At 63.4% G+C, this 19,908-nt stretch overlaps 1 protein-coding gene across 1 annotated transcript in view; it reads right to left on the bottom strand.

Annotated features, from left to right (window-relative positions):
• SBF1 (SET binding factor 1) overlaps nt 1–15,412 on the bottom strand; it is a 55,442-nt gene extending 40,030 nt beyond the window's left edge. The window contains 1 exon segment of the mRNA XM_071734301.1: nt 15,273–15,412. Coding sequence (XP_071590402.1) covers nt 15,273–15,327 — 55 coding nt within the window. The 5' untranslated portion in view covers nt 15,328–15,412.
• Nucleotides 15,413–19,908: the final 4,496 nt, after the last annotated feature.

Here is a 19,908-nt window from a genome sequence, read left to right on the forward strand (position 1 = left end):
TTGGCTACCTGGGCACACACCCAGCTCATGTTCAGCTCTTTCTGACCAAACCTCCCCAGATCCTTTTTCCCTGGGGCACTTTGCAGCCACTCTGCCCCAAGCCTAGAGCTCCAGTGCTGAGGGCTCTGCTGACCCCACTCAGCTGGAGTCTGGAGTCAAACCCAGGGGCCTTTGTCCTGGCAGAGCTTGGGCACAGCCCTCAGGCAGCTCCTGCTCCAGCTTTGGGAACAGTGAGTCCTGTGTGGAGCTGCTGAGGGATCACTGCCTCCTGCCAGGGGACAGACACCCTTCCTGTCCCCTGCTGTCCCTCCTGCTGTCCCTGGAGCAGCAGCACCTCCAGCCAAGCAGAAAGATGCCCAAGATGTGATGGAGGAGCCTCAGCAGGAGCCCTGCAGCACCCAGGCCGTGCTGGGCACCCACCCTGCACCCCCCACAGATGGGCTCAGCAGCAGAGGGACAGCACCACCACCCCAGGAAGGACCCCACCTCCAGCTCAGGTCACCCAGAGCTCTGCCCTGCCCAGGAAGGCCCCGGGCATCACCTGAAAGGTGCTCACAGCCCCAGGGGCTGAGCAAGGACAACCTCCTGCAGGAGCAATCCACCCCACTCCTGCTCCTGGAGCACAAAACCCCGTTTAGACACCACCCAGAACTGCAGCTCTGAGACAGCCCCGGCCCTGGAGCTGCCTGGGAGCTGTGTGCTCCAGGACAGCAGCACCCAGAGCCCTGACACCAGCACGTGTCTTTACACTTCTACTCTCTTGGTCACAAGGGAAAATCCACATCGTGGAATTATGGAATGGTTTGGGTGCCACCCCTGCCACGGGCAGGGACACCTCCCCCAGCCCAGGGGCTCCAAGCCTCATCCAACCTGGACCTGAACCAGGGATGGGGCAGCCACATGCTTCCTGGGGCAAATTGTTCCTTCCCATCCCAGCTCCTGGGGCCACCCCCACCGGGCTCACTTTCCAGGAGCATCCTTGTCAGGAGCAGCACTGAGCACTCCTGCAGCCAGGACTCAGAGCTGGGATGCCCATGGACACCAACTCCTCCTTCCCAGAGAGCAGGGAGAGAGAAGCTTTAGGGGTTTGTAAAGGAGAGCCAAGCAGGGACTGGAGCAGGGAGCCCCAGGAGCATCCTCATCCAGAGAGCAAGGTCCCCCCCATCCCACCCAAGCCCCCGAACAACACCAGGAGTGTCTGCAGGAGGACAATGCCTGCTCTGTCCCCTGTCCCCAGCCAGGAGCAGAGAAGAATGGCTCTGCTATCAGGGAACAAAGGGGCTGTGTGGGGGTGCTGGGGCTGACCCCCTCCTCCCCGGACACCCCAAAGGGACACTGAGCAGAGACACTGTCCCAGACACAGAGGGTGGGACATGGAACCAGGGACAGGACTGGGGTTGGAGGGACATTAAATCCACCCAGTGCCCCCCCTGCCATGGGCAGGGACCCCTCCCCCAGCCCAGGGGGCTCCAAGCCCCATCCAACCTTCAACCCCTCCAGGGATGGGGCAGCCACAGCTTCTGGGGGCAACCTGGACAACCAGGGGCTCAGCACCCTCACCCCAAACAATTTCTCCCTCCCTCCCTGCCCAAGATCTCCTCTCCATCTCCCCTCTCCCAGCTGGAAACCCTTCCCCCTCGCAGGGTCCCATCCCTCCAGGCCCTTGTCCCAAGTCCCTCCCCAGCTTTCCTGGAGCCCCTTCAGGCACTGGAAGGTGCTCTGAGGTCTTCATTTAAGGCAAGTGTCCCTATAAAGTGATAAAGCTGTACCCAGGACACAGCAGTTCCTGTCCTGAGAGTATTTAAAAAACAGAAATCAGGGAAAAAATGAACCCACTGGGTGTCTACTGAGCCCTGTGGGGACATCCCTGGCTCTCTGTAAACACATCATACAATGACCACAAGGACAGTTTGGGATGGGGGTGAAGCAACCTGTGAGGACAACACGAGTGGATGAGAATGCTCCTCACCACGGGGGAACCCCCAAAGCCAGCAGGACACCCCACTCCCAGACCAAACATCCCAGAGAGGAGCTGGTGGGAAGGTCCTTCCTGGTGGTGTGGGGCAGTGAGGTCCCAGCCCCACGTTCCCAGCACTGGAATGAAAGCTGAAGCTCCTGAAGAAGTGGGCAGTGCTGTCCTGCCCCACAGAGCTCCTCCCCACTCTGCTGTCACCACAGTCCCTCCCTGGGTCCTGTCCCCAAGCTCCTGTCCCTTCCTCATCCCTGCTCTTCCCTCTGGATGAAGGTTGGACACCGGCCAAGCCCTGGGACACAGAGCTCTGGCTGGAAAACCCCAGGAGCTGCCATGGGGATGTGAGGCTGGGCACCCTCCCAACCCAGCTCCATGTGGAGAGGTCCCCTGGGATCTGCCACAAGGTTCCTGCCCAAGCACCCAAGCACAACCTCAGGATCAGAGTCATTAAGGTTGGAAAGCACCAACCCAGCCCCATCACATCAACTGAGCCGGGACCCCAAGCTCCACATCTGAACTTCTTTTGCACCCCCCCAGGGATGATGGGGACTCCAGCCCTGCCCTGGGCAGCCTGGGCCAGGCCCTGACAACCCTTTCCAGGGAGAAATTCTTCCCCAGCTCCAACCTAAACCTCCCCTGGCACCACTTGAGTTGTGCCAAAAGTTCCTCTCATCCCATCCCTCCATCCCTCCATCCATCCCTCCATCCATCCTTCCCTCCATCCCTCCATCCATCCATCCATCCATCCATCCATCCATCCATCCCTCCCCCCTGGGCTGTAATTCCAAGCAGACCTCAGTGCACAACCCAACTCCATTCTGTCACACCTACATGGGTCCAAAATGTCCCCAAGTTCCACCACCACCCAGAGGTTTCCCAGGGGTGTCAGGATCCATCCCTGGGCTCCATCCCAGCCAGGGAATCACCGAGTCCCAGAACCCCAGACTGGTCTGGGGTTGCTCCCACAGCTCCAGGGAGGAACCACATCTATTTTTACCAAGTGACAAATCCCAGGGGAGCCACCAGCAGCTCCACCAGCACCCTGTCCCCATAATTACAGGGACACACCACCAACATTTACCCAAGGCCTAAAACCAGCAGGTGCTGCCCCAGCAGAGCCCGGGGGGGCTGTGTGTCCCCCCAGACATCCCTGGTGGCCGTGAGGACAGAGATGTCAGCTGAGCACAGCCCAGGGCTTGGGGCAGCTCTGGGGACACCACACCCACACACAGGACTCTGCTATTTACAGCTTCCAGGTCCTGCTGGCAGTGTGGGACTGGGAGTGTCCCAGTCCAGCAGGGACAGTGGCCCGGGGGGACACAGAGCTGTTGGAGCCAGTCCAGGGGAGGCCCTGGAGCTGCTGGGAGGGCTGGAGCAGCTCTGCTCTGGAGGAGGAGCAGGAGGAAGAAGGAGCTGCTGGGGAGCAGAACTACAAACACCAGTCCTGCCCCTGGACTGCTGTGGATGCAGAACCAACACCCCCCATCCTTCTGCTCTGCACCCACAGCTCCCCAGGGACAGCCCCAGGAGAGGAGCCCTGCTCACACCTCCCCTTCCACCAACACTGCAGTGAGGGACCCCCAGCCACGGCCCCAAAGCTGGGGGCAGCAGCAGACAGAGGAGCAGGGGATGGGTGCTGTGGTCAGGATGGGTCCCAGCACCTTGGGGTGCAGCCAGAGCTGAGCAGAGAGGGAGATGTCTGAGGTTTTGTGTGCTCCAGGTACTGCCCTGCAGACACCACCAGCACCATCCTGAGCTTCCCCAACCCACCTCGTGTCACACAGAGCCACCCAAACACAGAAAGGTTTGGGCTGCAGGGGCCTCACAGCTCCCCCAGTGCCCCCCCTGCCATGGGCAGGGACCCCTCCCCCAGCCCAGGGGGCTCCAAGCCCCATCCAACCTTCAACCCCTCCAGGGATGGGGCAGCCACAGCTTCTGGGGGCAACCTGGGCACCCAGGGGCTCAGCACCCTCACCCCAAACAATTTCTCCCCTCTCCATCTCCCCTCTGGAAACCCCTTCCCCTCATCTTTGACTTTGAAGACCACCAAGTCCCAAGAGTGGCCAAAGCCACCCTAACCATGTCCCTCAGCACGACATCTCCACAGCTCTGAAACCCCCTGAAGTCTCTGGATTCTGAGAGGAAAGCTGTGACCAGCCTTGAGGAGGCTGTTTGAAGGGTCTTGATTTGGGGTTTTTTGGTTTTTTTAATGTCTCCAGCAGGCCATCTGTCCTCCTTGAGCTCCACCCTGTGCTCTCTGCACAGCCCTCGTGTCCCAAACCTCAATCCCCTCTTTGGACCAAACCCCCCAGCCAAATGTCCCTCCAGGCACTCACAGCATCACCTGCTGTGACACCCCCAGTCCCACAGACCTCCTCCTCCATCACCCCTCAGATGTGTCCCTCAGGAGCCAGGAAGGAGGTGGCAGCTCCGAGGGTGGGAGCCCCAAAGCCCTGGCTGCATCCCAACCCCCCACGGTGCCTCCTCCATCTCCCTGGCAGGACTTGGTGGCTCCAGCAGCCCCGGGTTCCCATGGCACATCCCCCCAGAGCCTGGCTGGGGACAGATGGCTCCCAGCAGATGATTCAGAAGAACAAACCCTCTGCAGCCTCCACCAAATGCTTCTCCCATGGCTTCACCCAACAACCAGTCTGCAGCCTCAGAATTTCCAGAGAAATGGCTCCTGGGGTGCCCTCTGCCAGGTGACAGAAATTACTTGTGCTCCTGGCCTGATGCCACCTGGGATTTTTCATGTCCAGAAGATGGGGCCAAGATATGCCCAGAGATACAGGGGTGGTGATGAGGAAAGCTGGGGAGGGACTTGGGACCAGGGCCTGGAGGGATGGGATGAGGGGAAAGGGTTTCCAGCTGCAAGAGGGGAGATGCAGAGGAGTTCCCACTCCAGGTGTAGCTGCTCCTGGCACTGCTCAGACACCTCAGACTCTCCTCATCTCATCACTCGGGGTGGAGGAGCCCCCCCAACCCAGCACCTTGGGATTATTTCTGATTCCAGCAACTCCTTCCTCCCCATTTCCCACCAGCTGCCCCCATTACCAACCCACAGCTCTCCCAGCTCGTTAAGGGCAGCTCCAATTAGCACCAATTCGAGATCCTGCTGGAGCAGACCCTCCCCACCCACTGTCCCTGCACAGCTTTGACTCACTCCTTCTTTTCCCCCTTCAGCTCCCAGCTCCCCAAAGCTGCTCAGGGGCCCCTACAAGGCTGAGCAGGGACCTGTGGGGCCGTGGCTGTGGCTTCAGTTTGGAACCCACAGCCCCTCAGATGGAGGAGATCACCAGATGGAGGAGATCATCAGATGGAGGAGATCACCAGATGGAGGAGATCACCAGATGGAGGAGATCATCACCCCCTGCTCTGACAGGGCCTCTGCTCACCCCCAGCACCAACCTCCAGGGAGTCCTCACAGCCCAACACCCCCTGTGCTGTGTCACTGAACCATGGAAAGGTTTGGGTTGGAGGGACCTTAAATCCCCCCCAGTGCCCCCCCTGCCATGGGCAGGGACCCCTCCCCCAGCCCAGGGGGCTCCAAACCCACCCAAGGTGTCCATGAAAGCTTCCAGGGATGAGGGAACCCTAATTAACGCTCCTTGACTTAATGAGCATGGAATCCTGGAAGGGTTTGGGTTGGAGGGGACCTTAAAGCTCCTCCAGTCCCAAGGGGACAATGCAGGGACCCCTCCCCCAGCCCAGGGGGCTCCAAGCCCCATCCAACCTTCAACCCCTCCAGGGATGGGGCAGCCACAGCTTCTGGGGGCAACCTGGGCACCCAGGGGCTCAGCACCCTCACCCCAAACAATTTCTCCCTCCCTCCCTGCCCAAGAAACAGAATCCTGGAATGGTTTGGGTTGGAAGAGAACTGAAAGCTCAGCTCATTCCAACCCCCCTGCCATGGGCAGGGACACCTCCCTCCCAGATTGCTCCAAGCCCCATCCAACCTGGCTTTGAACACTGCCAGGGATGGGGCAGAGACTCTTTTCCTGGGCAACCTGGTTCTAAAGCTCAGCACCCTCACCCCAAACAATTTCTCCCTCCCTCCCTGCCCAAGATCTCCTCTCCATCTCCCCTCTCCCAGCTGCAAACCCTTCCCCCTCGGAGGGTCCCATCCCTCCAGGCCCTTGTCCCAAGTCCCTCCCCAGCTTTCCTGGAGCCCCTTCAGGCCCTGGAAGGTGCTCTAAGGTCTCTCCATGGGATCCTTCTCTTCTCCAGGCTCTCACCCCAACTCTCAGGACCTTGGGCTCTCCCCAGGGTGCAGGAGGTGTTGCCCCCAGGCCCTGTGGTGCCTCCTGGTCCCTGAGGTCAGGAGCTGCCCAGGGCAGGAAGGCTGAAGGGCACCCCCAGGACCGTGGCCCTGCCCTCAGCTCCGGTGCTGCACTGGTTCAGCTTTGGAAGAAGTGGGGACCGTGGTGCTGCAGCCAACGGGGACATTCCTGGGGGCTGATCTGGTGTGAAGCTGGGGCAGGAGTGAGCCTGGGGCTCTCAGAGCTCTGGGGGCAGATGCTGACAGCCCCCCCCCTCCTGCCCCACTTCCTGCTGCAGCTCTCACAAACCTTCCCCCCCCTCACACCCCCGAAAACCAAAACCCAACAAACTTCCTGCTGCACCATCTCGGTCAGAAAACATCCAGAGACATAAAAATCCCCTGCAGGAGCGTCCCAAGCCCCAGGGAGGAGGGCACAGTGCCACAGGCACAGCACCACGGGGCACCCCGAGCCAGGGTGTCACCAGCAGTGTCACCAGCACTGTCACCAGCAGCGTCACCAGCAGTGTCACCAGCACTGTCACCAGCACTGTCACCAGCAGTGTCACCAACAGTGTCACCAGCACTGTCACCAGCAGTGTCACCAGCAATGTCACCAGCAGTGTCACCAGCAGTGTCACCAGCAGTGTCACCAGCAATGTCACCAGCACTGTCACCAGCAGTGTCACCAGCACTGTCACCAGCAGCGTCACCAGCAGTGTCACCAGCACTGTCACCAGCACTGTCACCAGCAGTGTCACCAGCAGTGTCACCAGCACTGTCACCAGCAGTGTCACCAGCAATGTCACCAGCACTGTCACCAGCAGTGTCACCAGCAGTGTCACCAGCAGCCCCAGGGATAGCAGTGAGGTGAGGGTCCACCCAAGCTCCTGGGGGCTCCAAACGAACCTCCCCACCTTGAGTCTCTCGTTTGGTTTGGGTTGGGTTGGTTTGGTTCAGTTTGGGTTGGTTTGGTTTGGTTTGGTTCAGTTTGGGTCGGTTCGGTTCAGTTTGGGTTGGGTTGGTTCAGTTTGGTTTGGTTCAGTTTGGGTCAGGTTGGTTCGGTTTGGGTTGGGTTGGTTCGGTTCGGTTCAGTTTGGGTCGGGTTGGTTCGGTTTGGTTTGGGTTGGGTTGGTTTGGTTCAGTTTGGGTTGGGTTGGTTCAGTTTGGTTTGGTTCAGTTTGGGTCGGTTCGGTTCAGTTTGGGTTGGGTTGGTTCGGTTTGGTTTGGTTCAGTTTGGGTCGGGTTGGTTCGGTTTGGGTTGGGTTGGTTCGGTTCGGTTCAGTTTGGGTCAGGTTGGTTTGGTTTGGTTCGGTTTGGGTCGGTTCGGTTTGGTTTGGGTTGGTTTGGTTTGCTTTGGTTCAGTTTGGGTCGGGTTGGTTCGGTTTGGTTTGGTTCAGTTTGGGTTGGTTTGGTTCAGTTCGGTTCGGTTCGGGTCGGTTCAGTTTGGGTCGGTTCGGTTTGGTTCAGTTTGGTTCTCCCTCCCCAGCTGCAGAGCTGCAGGGGCAGCAGGGCCGTTCCCAGGAGCAGGAGCCCCCAGGCCCTGCTCTGCCAGCACCAGGGGACTGCAGCGCTCAAACCCCTCGGAGGCACCGGGAGGAGGAGAGCAGCAGCCTGGAGCCTTCCTGCAGCAGCCTGGAGCCTTCCTGCAGCAGCCTGGAGCCTTCCTGCAGCAGCCTGGAGCCTTCCCACAGCAGCCTGGAGCCTTCCAGCAGCAGCCTGGAGCCTTCCCACAGCAGCCTGGAGCCTTCCCACAGCAGCCTGGAGCCTTCCAGCAGCAGCCTGGAGCCTTCCCGCAGCAGCCTGGAGCCTTCCCGCAGCAGCCTGGAGCCTTCCCACAGCAGCCTGGAGCCTTCCCGCAGCAGCCTGGAGCCTTCCAGCAGCAGCCTGGAGCCTTCCCACAGCAGCCTGGAGCCTTCCCGCAGCAGCCTGGAGCCTTCCCACAGCAGCCTGGAGCCTTCCCACAGCAGCCTGGAGCCTTCCCGCAGCAGCCTGGAGCCTTCCAGCAGCAGCCTGGAGCCTTCCAGCAGCAGCCTGGAGCCTTCCAGCAGCAGCCTGGAGCCTTCCAGCAGCAGCCTGGAGCCTTCCCACAGCAGCCTGGAGCCTTCCAGCAGCAGCCTGGAGCCTTCCCGCTCCCATCCTGGGGAGAGGGGAACCCCCACTGCTCCTGGGACCCCCCCAGGGCAGAGCCCAGGCCGTGCCAGGGCAGGTTCAGGTTCTGCACGAGGAGCAACTTCTCCCTGGGCAGGGTCTGCAGGGCCGTGGTGCTGAGGCCACGGGGCAGTGCTGGCCCTGGCCTGGGCTCTGTGACCCTCCAGGGGTCCCTGCACCAGGGTCTGGGGACCCGACCTGGGGCCCCCAGGGCCACCTCCTCCTCCAGGCCCAGCTGGACAGGGCAGCCCAGGGACTGACTGGGAGCCTCCTGCCAGAGCTCCAGAGCCCCCGGGCAGCAGCCTGGGACACTTGGGACAGCGAGTGTCACCCCTGGAACTGGGACACAGGTGTCAGGAAGCCATGGTGACAGCAGCCATGGTGACACCGACCATGGTGACATTGACCATGGTGACACTGACCATGGTGACACCAGCCATGGTGACACCAGCCATGGTGACACTGACCATGGTGACAGCAGCCATGGTGACACTGACCATGGTGACATTGACCATGGTGACACCAGCCATGGTGACACTGACCATGGTGACACCAGCCACGGTGACATTGACCATGGTGACAGCAGCCATGGTAACAGCAGCCCTGGTGACACTGACCATGGTGACACCAACATGGTGACACTGACCATGGTGACACCGACCATGGTGACACTGACCATGGTGACACCAGCCATGGTGACACTGACCATGGTGACAGCAGCCCTGGTGCCAGCAGCCTGGTGCCAGCAGCCTGGTGACACCACCAATAGTGCCAGCAGCCTGGTGCCATCAGGAGGTGCTGGGGTGCCAGCAGCAGCCCCAGAGCAAGGAGCACCCTGAGCCCCAGCTCTCTCTTTGTTGCTGTCTCCCATGGGTGCTGCTCTGGGGCCAAACCAGCCCAGGTGCTGTGGGACGTGGGTGCCCAGGGAGGGGACACAGAGGATTCTCCAGCTCATCTGAAGCCACCCCAGAGGGTCACAGCCCCCGAGCTGAGCCCAGGAGGGCTCCTGTGCTGTACTCAGAGCCCTCACAGCACCAGCCCCTCAGGCACCTCTGGATCGGAGCCACCGAGCAGGGGAGGTGGGGAGGGGGCTCTGGGTGCCCCGGGGACACTGCAGGGACCTGGAGCAGCTGCAGGGACACGGGGATGGACAGAGTGATCCCACCAGGATGCACCAGGACAAACAGCAGTGGGGCCTCACAGCTCCCCAGGACCTGCAGCCCAGAAGCCACCCCTGTCCTGGGCTGTCACCAGCAAACACCCAGCCAGGTCACTCTTCTCTGATTCCTTTTTATAAACACTCCCAGGACAGAACTGCTGTGTCCTGGCTACAACTTGCCCTCTGTAGAGGGACACTTGCCTTAAACGAGGACCTGAGAGCAATTCCAGGTCCTGAAGGGGCTCCAGGAAAGCTGGGGAGGGACTTGGGACAAGGGCCTGGAGGGATGGGACCCTGCGAGGGGGAAGGGTTTCCAGCTGGGAGAGGGGAGATGGAGAGGAGATCTTGGGGAGAAATGAGGGTGGGGAGAGCCTGGGAGAGGTTTCCTGGGGAAGCTGTGGCTGGTGGGGATGTCTCAGGCCAGGTTGGATGGGGCTTGGAGCCCCCTGGGCTGGGGGAGGGGTCCCTGCATTGTCCCCTTGGCACTGGAGGAGCTTTAAGGTCCCCTCCAACCCAAACCCTTCCAGGATTCCATGCTCATTAAGTCAAGGAGCATTAATTAGGGTTCCCTCATCCCTGGAAGCTTTCATGGACACCTTGGGTGGGTTTGGAGCCCCCTGGGCTGGGGGAGGGGTCCCTGCCCATGGCAGGGGGGACATTGGGTGGGATTTCAGGTCCCTCCCAACCCAACCCAGTCCCTGGCTCCATGTGCACACAGCTCTGGCTGCAGGGAGGTTCTGACCCAGCAGTGGTACCACCAGTGGCTGTGGTGTGTCCTTGGCCCAGTGACTCAGCACTTTGGTTCAGATGGGTTCCTCTCCAACACCCCACAGGGCAGAAGCCTCCGGTGGCTCCGGGTGCTGTGCACAGATGTGCAGAGGGGCCCTGAAAAGGCTGAGACCCCTCAGACCCCCGGGGTCCCCCACCCCACTGCTGGGTCACTGGGAAGCTGTGGCTGCCCCATCCCTGGAGGTGCTCGAGGTGCTGGATGGGGCCTGGAGCCCCCTGGGCAGGTGGGAGGGGTCCCTGGCTCCTCTCCAGCCTCAACACCCCCAACCCTCTCCCCCTGGCTCCAGAGCAGAGCTGCTCCAGCCCTCCCAGCAGCTCCAGGGCCTCCTCTGCACTGGCTCCAGCAGCTCCGTGTCCTGGTGCTGGAGGCTCCTGCTCCCACCAGGACAGAGCCTGGAGCCCTCAGGATACAAACATCCACCCCAAGGAGAGGTGGGACAGGAGCAGGAGGAGCTGCCCCAGCTCTCCAGAGGGTTCATTCCCACCTCCCCAGCTCCTGCAGGGACAGGGACAGGAGCAGCGAGCACCCGGAGGAGGCATCACAGCTCCAGCCTCCTCCTCCTCCTCAGCCTGCATCAGACTTCCCAGGAGACAGCTTCCCCTGGAGACCCCCCCAACACCTCCTGCAGCCCCCCAGAGCCCCCACATCCCCCCCAACACCTCCTGCAGCCCCCCAGATCCCCCACATCCCCCCCCAACACCTCCTGCAGCCCCCCAGAGCCCCCACATCCCCCCCAACACCTCCTGCAGCCCCCCAGAGCCCCCACATCCTCCCCAACACCTCCTGCAGCCCCCCAGATCCCCCACATCCCCCCCAACACCTCCTGCAGCCCCCCAGAGCCCCCACATCCCCCCCAACACCTCCTGCAGCCCCCCAGAGCCCCCACATCCTCCCCAACACCTCCTGCAGCCCCCCAGAGCCCCCACATCCCCCCCAACACCTCCTGCAGCCCCCCAGAGCCCCCACGTCCCCCCCAACACCTCCTGCAGCCCCTCAGAGCCCCCACATCCCCCCCAACACCTCCTGCAGCCCCCCAGAGCCCCCACGTCCCCCCCAACACCTCCTGCAGCCCCCCAGAGCCTCCTTTTCCCCCCCAACACCTCCTGCAGCCCCCCAGAGCCCCCACATCCCCCCCAACACCTCCTGCAGCCCCCCCAGAGCCCCCACATCCCCCCCAACACCTCCTGCAGCCCCCCAGAGCCCCCACGTCCCCCCCAACACCTCCTGCAGCCCCTCAGAGCCCCCACATCCCCCCCAACACCTCCTGCAGCCCCCCAGAGCCCCCACATCCCCCCCAACACCTCCTGCAGCCCCCCAGAGCCCCCACATCCCCCCCAACACCTCCTGCAGCCCCCCAGAGCCCCCACATCCCCCCAACACCTCCTGCAGCCCCCCAGAGCCCCCACTTCCCCCCCAACACCTCCTGCAGCCCCTCAGAGCCCCCTTTCCCCCCCAACACCTCCTGCAGCCCCTCAGAGCCCCCATGTCCCCACCCCAGGAGATGCTGAGCTGGCTCCTGTCACCCCCCCTCACCCCTCTCCTGCCCCCCCCAAAGCTTTTCCTCTTCTCCCTCCTCATGATTTGGGTTCCATGGTCTGGAAGGAGCTTTCCAGCCCCCACGGCCCTGTGGTTCAGTTCTGTGACCCCCCTGGGATGGGGGGGAAGCTCAGAGGCCTGGGCAGGGCTGGGGGTGCCAGCTGTGAGCTGGGGACACGGGGACAGCTCCTCGTTCAGGGACGTGTCCACCCCAACCCCCCTGTGGGGGGCTCTGTGCCCCCCTCACTCCTGCTCAGAGGACGGGCAGGGAATTCCCTTCATCCACACAGGACTCGATGGGGATTGGGCTGCTCGGGACCCTCGGGCAGGACACAGGGAGAAAACAACAAAAAAAAACCCAAAACCTCGTGGATCCCACAGCAGCTCTGGACCTGCCCAGCAGCTGCGGGTCTGCAGCACCAAAGAGAGGGTCAGGAACAGCCTCTGGTGGGACTGATGCCAGCAAGTATGACACCAGCACCAGCACCAGCACCAGAACCAGCACCAGAACCAGCACCAGAACCAGCACCAGAACCAGCACCAGCACCAGCACCAGCACCAGCACCAGCACCAGCACCAGCACCAGCACCAACATCAGCACCAGAACCAGCACCAGAACCAGCACCAGCACCAGAACCAGCACCAGAACCAGCACCAACATCAGCACCAGCACCAGCACCAGCACCAGCACCAGAACCAGCACCAGAACCAGCACCAGAACCAGAACCAGCACCAACACCACCACCAACACCACCACCAACACCAGCACCAGCACCCAGCAGTTAACAGAATCCCTGCTGCTGGGGAGCACCCAGACCCCTCGTGACAGGCACAGGGACACAGGAGCTGGCTTGGGGACAGCCACAGCTTCTCCTGGCTGCACCAGGACAGTGCTCGGTGTCCCCAGACAGACAGGATCTTGGGGGGCAAAAAAATGGGGTAAAACCACCCGGAATGCAGCCCAGGGCAGGGCCAGCAGGGCTCAGGGAGTGTGGCCAAGGACCCCCTTACATCCCCAGCAAAGAGGGCAGGGAAGGGACAACAGGGACCTGGTCCTGCCTCCAGGGCCCAGAACACCCACACAGCCCCACGGGGGGGCACACAGCCCCACACAGCCCCACGGGGGGGCACACAGCCCCACACAGCCCCACGGGGGGGCACACAGCCCCACACAGCCCCACACAGGTTCTGCTCCTTCCCTCACTTTCAGTTTTGTTCCCTCCAACCAGTGCTGAGCTGCACCACGACCTGAGGAGCCAGGCTGAGAGAGTTGGGGGTGTTGAGGCTGGAGAAGAGAAGGATCCCATGGGGAGACCTCAGAGCACCTTCCAGTGCCTGAAGGGGCTCCAGGAAAGCTGGGGAGGGACTTGGGACAAGGGCCTGGAGGGATGGGACCCTCCGAGGGGGAAGGGTTTCCAGCTGGGAGAGGGGAGATGGAGAGGAGATCTTGGGCAGGGAGGGAGAAATTGTTTGGGGTGAGGGTGCTGAGCCCCTGGGTGCCCAGGTTGCCCCCAGAAGCTGTGGCTGCCCCATCCCTGGAGGGGTTGAAGGTTGGATGGGGCTTGGAGCCCCCTGGGCTGGGGGAGGGGTCCCTGCCCATGGCAGGGGGGGCACTGGGGGGGATTTAAGGTCCCTCCCACCCAACCCATCCGATGATGGCAGCTCTGGGGGAGATGCAGAGCCACCTCGGGTCCTCCCAGTCCCCTCCCCAGAGCAGCTCTGTCCTTTCCCAGCCATCAATCCTCCTGTCCCACCAACCCATCACTGACACCTCAGCCCTGCCCACACGAGGGTCCCATCCAGCTCTGCACAGCCCAGACCCCCAGGTCCCCCCCGGGGTGCTCCCAGCTGGAGGGGAGGGGCCTTGGCCCAGGTTCTGGCTCTGCCGGTACCGACCCAACCTGAAACACAATGAGTCACCAGCAGAGGAGCTGCTGCTCGGCCTCCCAGCCAGGGAGGAAGAGGAACAAACTGACCCCAAAATCCTGGGGTCTCTGCTGTGCTTGAGGATGACATCTCCTGCTCACTGTGCTGAATTCTGGGCCCCGACTGCAGCTGGGGAAAAATCCCCCCAGGGATGGAGAAGTGTAGAACAGAGCCAGCTCCCAGCAGGGACAGATGTGGCAGTGCTGACATCTGTGGCCATGAGGAAGTGGCAGCCCCACAGACATCAACTCCAGCTACATCAGTAACCACAGGATCACAGAGCCCTTCTGGGTGCAAAACACCTTCAGGTTCATGGAGTCCAACCCTAACCCAGCCCTAACAACCCCCCCAGCACTGCCAGGGCCACCCCCACTGCCCCATGTCCCTCATCCCCACATCCCCAGGCTCTGAAACCCCCCCAGGGATGATGGGGACTCCAGCCCTGCCCTGGGCAGCCTGGGCCAGGCCCTGACAACCCTTTCCAGGGAGAAATTCTTCCCCAGCTCCAACCTAAACCTCCCCTGGCACCACTTGAGTTGTGCCAAAAGTTCCTCTTGGCCCATCCCTTGTTCCTTGGGAGCAGAGCCCGACCCCCCCTGGCTCCAACCTCCTCTCAGGGGGTTGCAGAGAGCCAGAAGGTCTCCCCTCAGCCTCCTCTGCTCCAGGATCAACACCCCCAGGGCCCTCAGCTGCTCCTCACAACTTCTCCAGACCTTCTCCTTGCTCTCCAGCCCCTTCCCCAGCTCCATTCCCTTCTCTGGACACTCTCCAGCCCCTCAATCTCCTTCTGGTTGCAAAAGTTAAGATTTAATATTAAAAAGATAAATTCACATCAGAGGGATACAGCTCAGCAATGCCGAGCTCGTTCCAGGGAATCACATCAGGGTTTGGATCACAGTGCCCCCCCTGCCATGGGCAGGGACCCCTCCCCCAGCCCAGGGGGCTCCAAGCCCCATCCAACCTTCAACACCTCCAGGGATGGGGCAGCCACAGCTTCTGGGGGCAACCTGGGCACCCAGGGGCTCAGCACCCTCACCCCAAACAATTTCTCCCTCCCTGCCCAAGATCTCCTCTCCATCTCCCCTCTCCCAGCTGCAAACCCTTCCCCCTCGCAGGGTCCCATCCCTCCAGGCCCTTGTCCCAAGTCCCTCCCCAGCTTTCCTGGAGCCCCTTCAGGCCCCGGGAGCTGCTCTCAGGTCTTTATTTAAGGCAGGAGCCTCATCATTATAATTAAAATCTCCGCTATCTGAAGAACCACGGTTCAGTTGGGGGGGGGTTGGGAAGAGCCGCTCCGCAACCAACTCCGTCTTTGCGCTTTACCTCAGTTATGACGCCGGCACCGCTCGTTTTGCCCAGAATCGGGAAAAAAACGACGCCAGAACGAGTCCAGCGAGGGCCCGGCCGGGGCGGCGAGGAGCGGGGCGGGGGCGTTCGCCGCCCCGACCGGGCCCTCCCCGTGCGTCCCCCAGCGCTTCCTCACCTCTCTTCCCGGGGTCGTAGCCCACCAGCACGAAGTAATCCGCCAGGCGGGCCATGTCGGGGGGTCGGGGGGAGCCCCCGCTGGAGCCCCCGTTCACAGCCCCGCAGCCGCCGCCTTCCCCGCCCGCCCGCGCCCACCGCCCACCGCCGCCATCTTGGGGCCGCCTCAGCAGCGCCCGCCCGGCCCGGACGCTGTGCGGCTGCGCGGCGAGGGGCGTGGCCGGGGCGCTGATTGGCTGAGGGGGGAGGGGAGGGGAGGGGCGAGGACGGTGATTGGTGGAGGGGGAGAGTGGGGAGGGGGAGAAGGGGAGGGGCTAATGGGGAAAGGGGTGTGGCTAAAGGAGAAAGGGGCGGGGCTAAATGGAAAGGGGCGGGGACACGGCCAGGGGGTTCCCCGGGTGGGGGGGGACGGGAGGGGGACCCGGGAGGGAATCGGAGAGGATCGTGTCGTGTCGTGACGTGTCATATCGTGCCGTGACGTGTCATGTCGTACCGTGACGTGCCATGTCGTGTTGTGTCGTGTCGTGACGTGTCATGTTGTGCCGTGACAAGCCATGTCGTGTTGTGTCGTGTCATATCGTACCGTGACGTGCCATGTCATGTCGTGTCGTGTCGTGACGTGTCATATCGTGCCGTGACGTGTCATGTTGTGCTGTGACGTGCCATGTCATGTCGTGTTGTGTCATATCATGCCGTGACATGCCATGTCGTGCCATGACGTGTCATGTCGTGTCATGTCGTGTTGTATCATGTCATATCGTATCATATTGTAATGTATCATATAATATCAAATCATATCAACTATAAATCATGTCATATCATATCATATCACGTCGTGTCTCACCGTGTCACACTCTATCACGTTGTATCCCATCCTATGCTATCGTATGTCATATCCTATTGTAGCACAGCACAGCATAGCCTAGCATATCCCTATCCCATCCCATCCCATCCCATCCCATCCCATCCCCATCCCATCCCATCCCATCCCATCCCATCCCATCCCATCCCATCCCATCCCCATCCCATCCCATCCCATCCCATCCCATCCCCATCCCCATCCCATCCCATCCCATCCCCATCCCCATCCCATCCCATCCCCTCCCCATTCCCATCCCCATCCCATCCCATCCCATCCCATCCCTGAAATCCCACAGGTGACATCCCACTGGACACAGCCCTGGGAACCTCTTCCCCATCCCCCGCCGGGGGGTTCAGCCCCTGCACGTGCTGCAGAGGAGACCCCGTGTTGGGGGGGGAGGGGCAGGACCCCCACTGTTGTGCGGGGCTCCCCTGGACCCCCAGACCCCGCACGGGGCCAGAGGTGGGGGGGGGGAATTCTGGTGAAAGGGGCGATTGGGGACCCCCCCCCGAGCACCCTGACCCCCCCGCTGCCTGAGTGCGGGGCCGGACCCACATTCCGCGTGGGTTTAATGAGCCTCGTGACGGTAAAACCTTCATTAGCCCGCGGGTGGGGGGAAGGGTACCGCGTGGGGCCGGGGGGACGACCCAACTGGGAGCACTGGGTTGAACTGGGACTGGAGCGGGAGGGGGGGTGTCCCGGGGGGACACAGTGGGGGTCGGCACGGATGGAGGGGGCAGCGCAGCCCCCCCGGGCAGCCCCCCCCCGGGCACCCATCCCAGCCCCTCCCCGGGAGCAGGTGCGGGGCGGGGGGCTCCGGGAGGTCTCGGGGGGCGATGCGGTGTTGGGGGGTGTCCAGGGGTGCGGTGCGGGACCGGTGGTGTCCGGGGGGGTGGAGCGGGGGGGGCGGTGCGGGGCTGCCCCCGCCCGTGGCTCCTCCTCGCCCGGCGATATTTAACCTGAGCCGGGGCGGGGAGCGGCAGCGCCCAGGGAGGCCCCGAGCCCACCGGACCCCTCCCCACCCATCCCCGACCCCCGCCCAGGTACGGCCGGGACACCCGCAACACCCGCACCCACCCCCGGGGCTGCGGGACGGGACGGGACGGGACGGGACGGGACGGGGGGAGGCAGCGGGGGGGAAGGAGCCCCCCCCCCCCGAGACCCTCCCCTCCCCTCCCTCAGCCGACCCCTCCCGACCCCCCCCCCGTGTCTCTCTCCCGCAGCCGCTGCCCCCCCGGCCATGGCAGCCCCGCTGGCGCTGGGTTGCATCAGCTTCGTGTTGTGTCTGCTGGAGCTGCCCCACACCGAGCCCCACAGCCTGCCCCACAGCCAACCCCATAGCCAACCCCACAGCCTGCCCCACAGCCTGCCCCACAGCGAGCCCCACAGCCTGCCCCACAGCGAACCCCAAAGCCAACCCCATAGCGAACCCCATAGCCAACCCCACAGCCTGCCCCACAGCCAACCCCATAGCCAACCCCACAGCCTGCCCCACAGTCAACCCCACAGCCTGCCCCACAGCGAACCCCAAAGCCAACCCCATAGCGAACCCCATAGCGAACCCCACAGCCAACCCCATAGCCAACCCCACAGCCTGCCCCACAGCGAACCCCACAGCCTGCCCCACAGCGAACCCCAAAGCCAACCCCATAGCGAACCCCACAGCCCACTCCCCGCCCAGCCCCTGCCCCACGTCCTCTCGCCCACGCACAGGTGAGCCCGCACACGGACCGGGACCCCCTGCACCCACCTCCCAGGACCCCCACCCCTGCCCGCACATCCCCTGGGACCCTCCCACCTGCCCGCACCCTGCCCACCTCCCCCCCTTTCCAGGACAACCCCCACCTACCTGTATCCTCCTCCTTCACCCCGGGACCCCCACCCCTGCCCGCACCCACCCCCTTGGGACCCCCACCCCTATATGCACCCCTGCCTGCACCCGTCCCCGCTCCCTGAGACCCCCCCGCACCCTGCCCCCCCCCGGGACCCCCCACCCCCTGTCCCTGGCGGCTCTATGCCCCCTGCCCTCCCCCCCGAGCCTGGGCAGATCCCCCGGGGGGGGCACACACGGCACGGGAGGGATGAAGGGGAGGGGTCTCCTGAGCATCTGGACCCCAACCCTAGGGTCGCTGCGTGTCCCTGCTGCGCGGGGGGGTCCTGGGGGTATGGGGACCCAGGGGTTGAGGTGTGGGGGTCCCTGTCAGCCCCCCCGGACCGGTGGGCTGCGGGTTGGGGGTTGCAGCCGGAGGGGGGAAGAGGGGGATGTGCGAGACCAGGGGTGTCCCCGGGGGGCTTGGGGTAGCCGGACAGAACCCCCCCATTGGGGATCCCACAAGCCCCGTAGGGGCAGGCATGAGCTGCGTGACCATGCACACGCGTGTCCGTGCCCGTGCTCTGGTTTCACACTCGTGTCCCAGCACAAGCTCCCTGCACACACGTGTCAGTGCACACACTCCTGTTGCACACGCGTGTCCGTGCCCAGCCCCGCCCGTCAGCTCCCGGGGGTGAGGGGGGGTTGTTCTGTGCTGTTCCATGAGGGGTCCTCTCCCAGACCCCCCCCAAAAGTCCCCACTCGGGGGAGCGACCCCCGAGACCCCCCGGCATCTGTGGGGAGGTGGGAGGCTTGGGCCGCGCCGGGAGGTGCCGGGAAAGGGGGTTCGGGGGGCGGGGGGGGAGGGAAATTCCGCAGCGATCCCTGGGGGGCAGCGCGGGTCTGGGAAAGCCCCGGACAGGAAAGTCCCCGAGGGGGGGGACGGGAACGGGGAGGGGACACCGGGCGGGGGGTCCCGGAACGCCCCCGGGGCGGGGATCGGCTCACAGCCCCCCGGATGCCCCCCCGTGTAAGGGGACATGCGTGGACACGTGTGTGTGTGTGTGTGTGTGTGTGTGTGTGGTGTGTGGACACGTGTGTGTGCGGGGACACACATGGACACATGTTAGTGCGTACGGGGGAACGTTGGTACATGTGTGTGGACACGTGTGTGGGTGTGTGTGGGTAAGTGTGTGTGGGTGTGTGTGTGTGCATGGACACGTGTGTACACACAGGTGCATGCAGGGACACACGCGTGTGCAGGGACACACGTGTGGGTGTGTCGGGACACAAGCCTGTGTTCAGGGACATAGATGTGCCTCTGTGTGCACACGTGTGTGTGTGTGCAGTGACACGTACACGTGTGGGGGGACAGGCGTGTGTGCAGACGTGTGTGCGTGCAGGGGGGTGTGTGTACACGTGTACACGTGTGTGTACATGCATGTGGGTGTGGGGACACGTGTGTGCAGTGACACACGTACACGTTGTGTGTGCAGGGACACGTGTGCAGACACGCATGTGCACATGTGTGCAGCTGCTGGGTGTGTGACCCCCCCTGTCCCCCTCTCTCTCAGAGAGCCCCTGGACCTCAGCCCTGAGCCCTTCCCGAGGGACCCCCCCACTGCCCCCTGGCAGCCCCCTGGAGCCCCTCCCCCCGCACAGACACCACCACAGATCCCACCGGGACCCCCGGCACAGCCTGAAGACCACCCGACCCCACAGATCCCACCGGGACCCCCGGCACAGCCCTGAAGACCACCCGACCCCACAGATCCCACCGAGACCCCCGGCACAGCCTGAAGACCACCCGACCTCTTCCTGGACCCCCTCATGGCGCCCACCGGGACCCCCGGCGCAGCCTGACACCTCCCTGCCCCCCTCGCAGCACCCACCGGGACCCCCGCCCTGGCCGTGCTCCCGCCGCCCCCCGAGACCCCCATCCCGGCCAGGACCGGCGCCCTCCCC

The sequence above is a fragment of the Heliangelus exortis genome, chromosome 1, assembly GCF_036169615.1.
Source record: "Heliangelus exortis chromosome 1, bHelExo1.hap1, whole genome shotgun sequence".
Classification (NCBI taxonomy): domain Eukaryota; kingdom Metazoa; phylum Chordata; class Aves; order Apodiformes; family Trochilidae; genus Heliangelus; species Heliangelus exortis.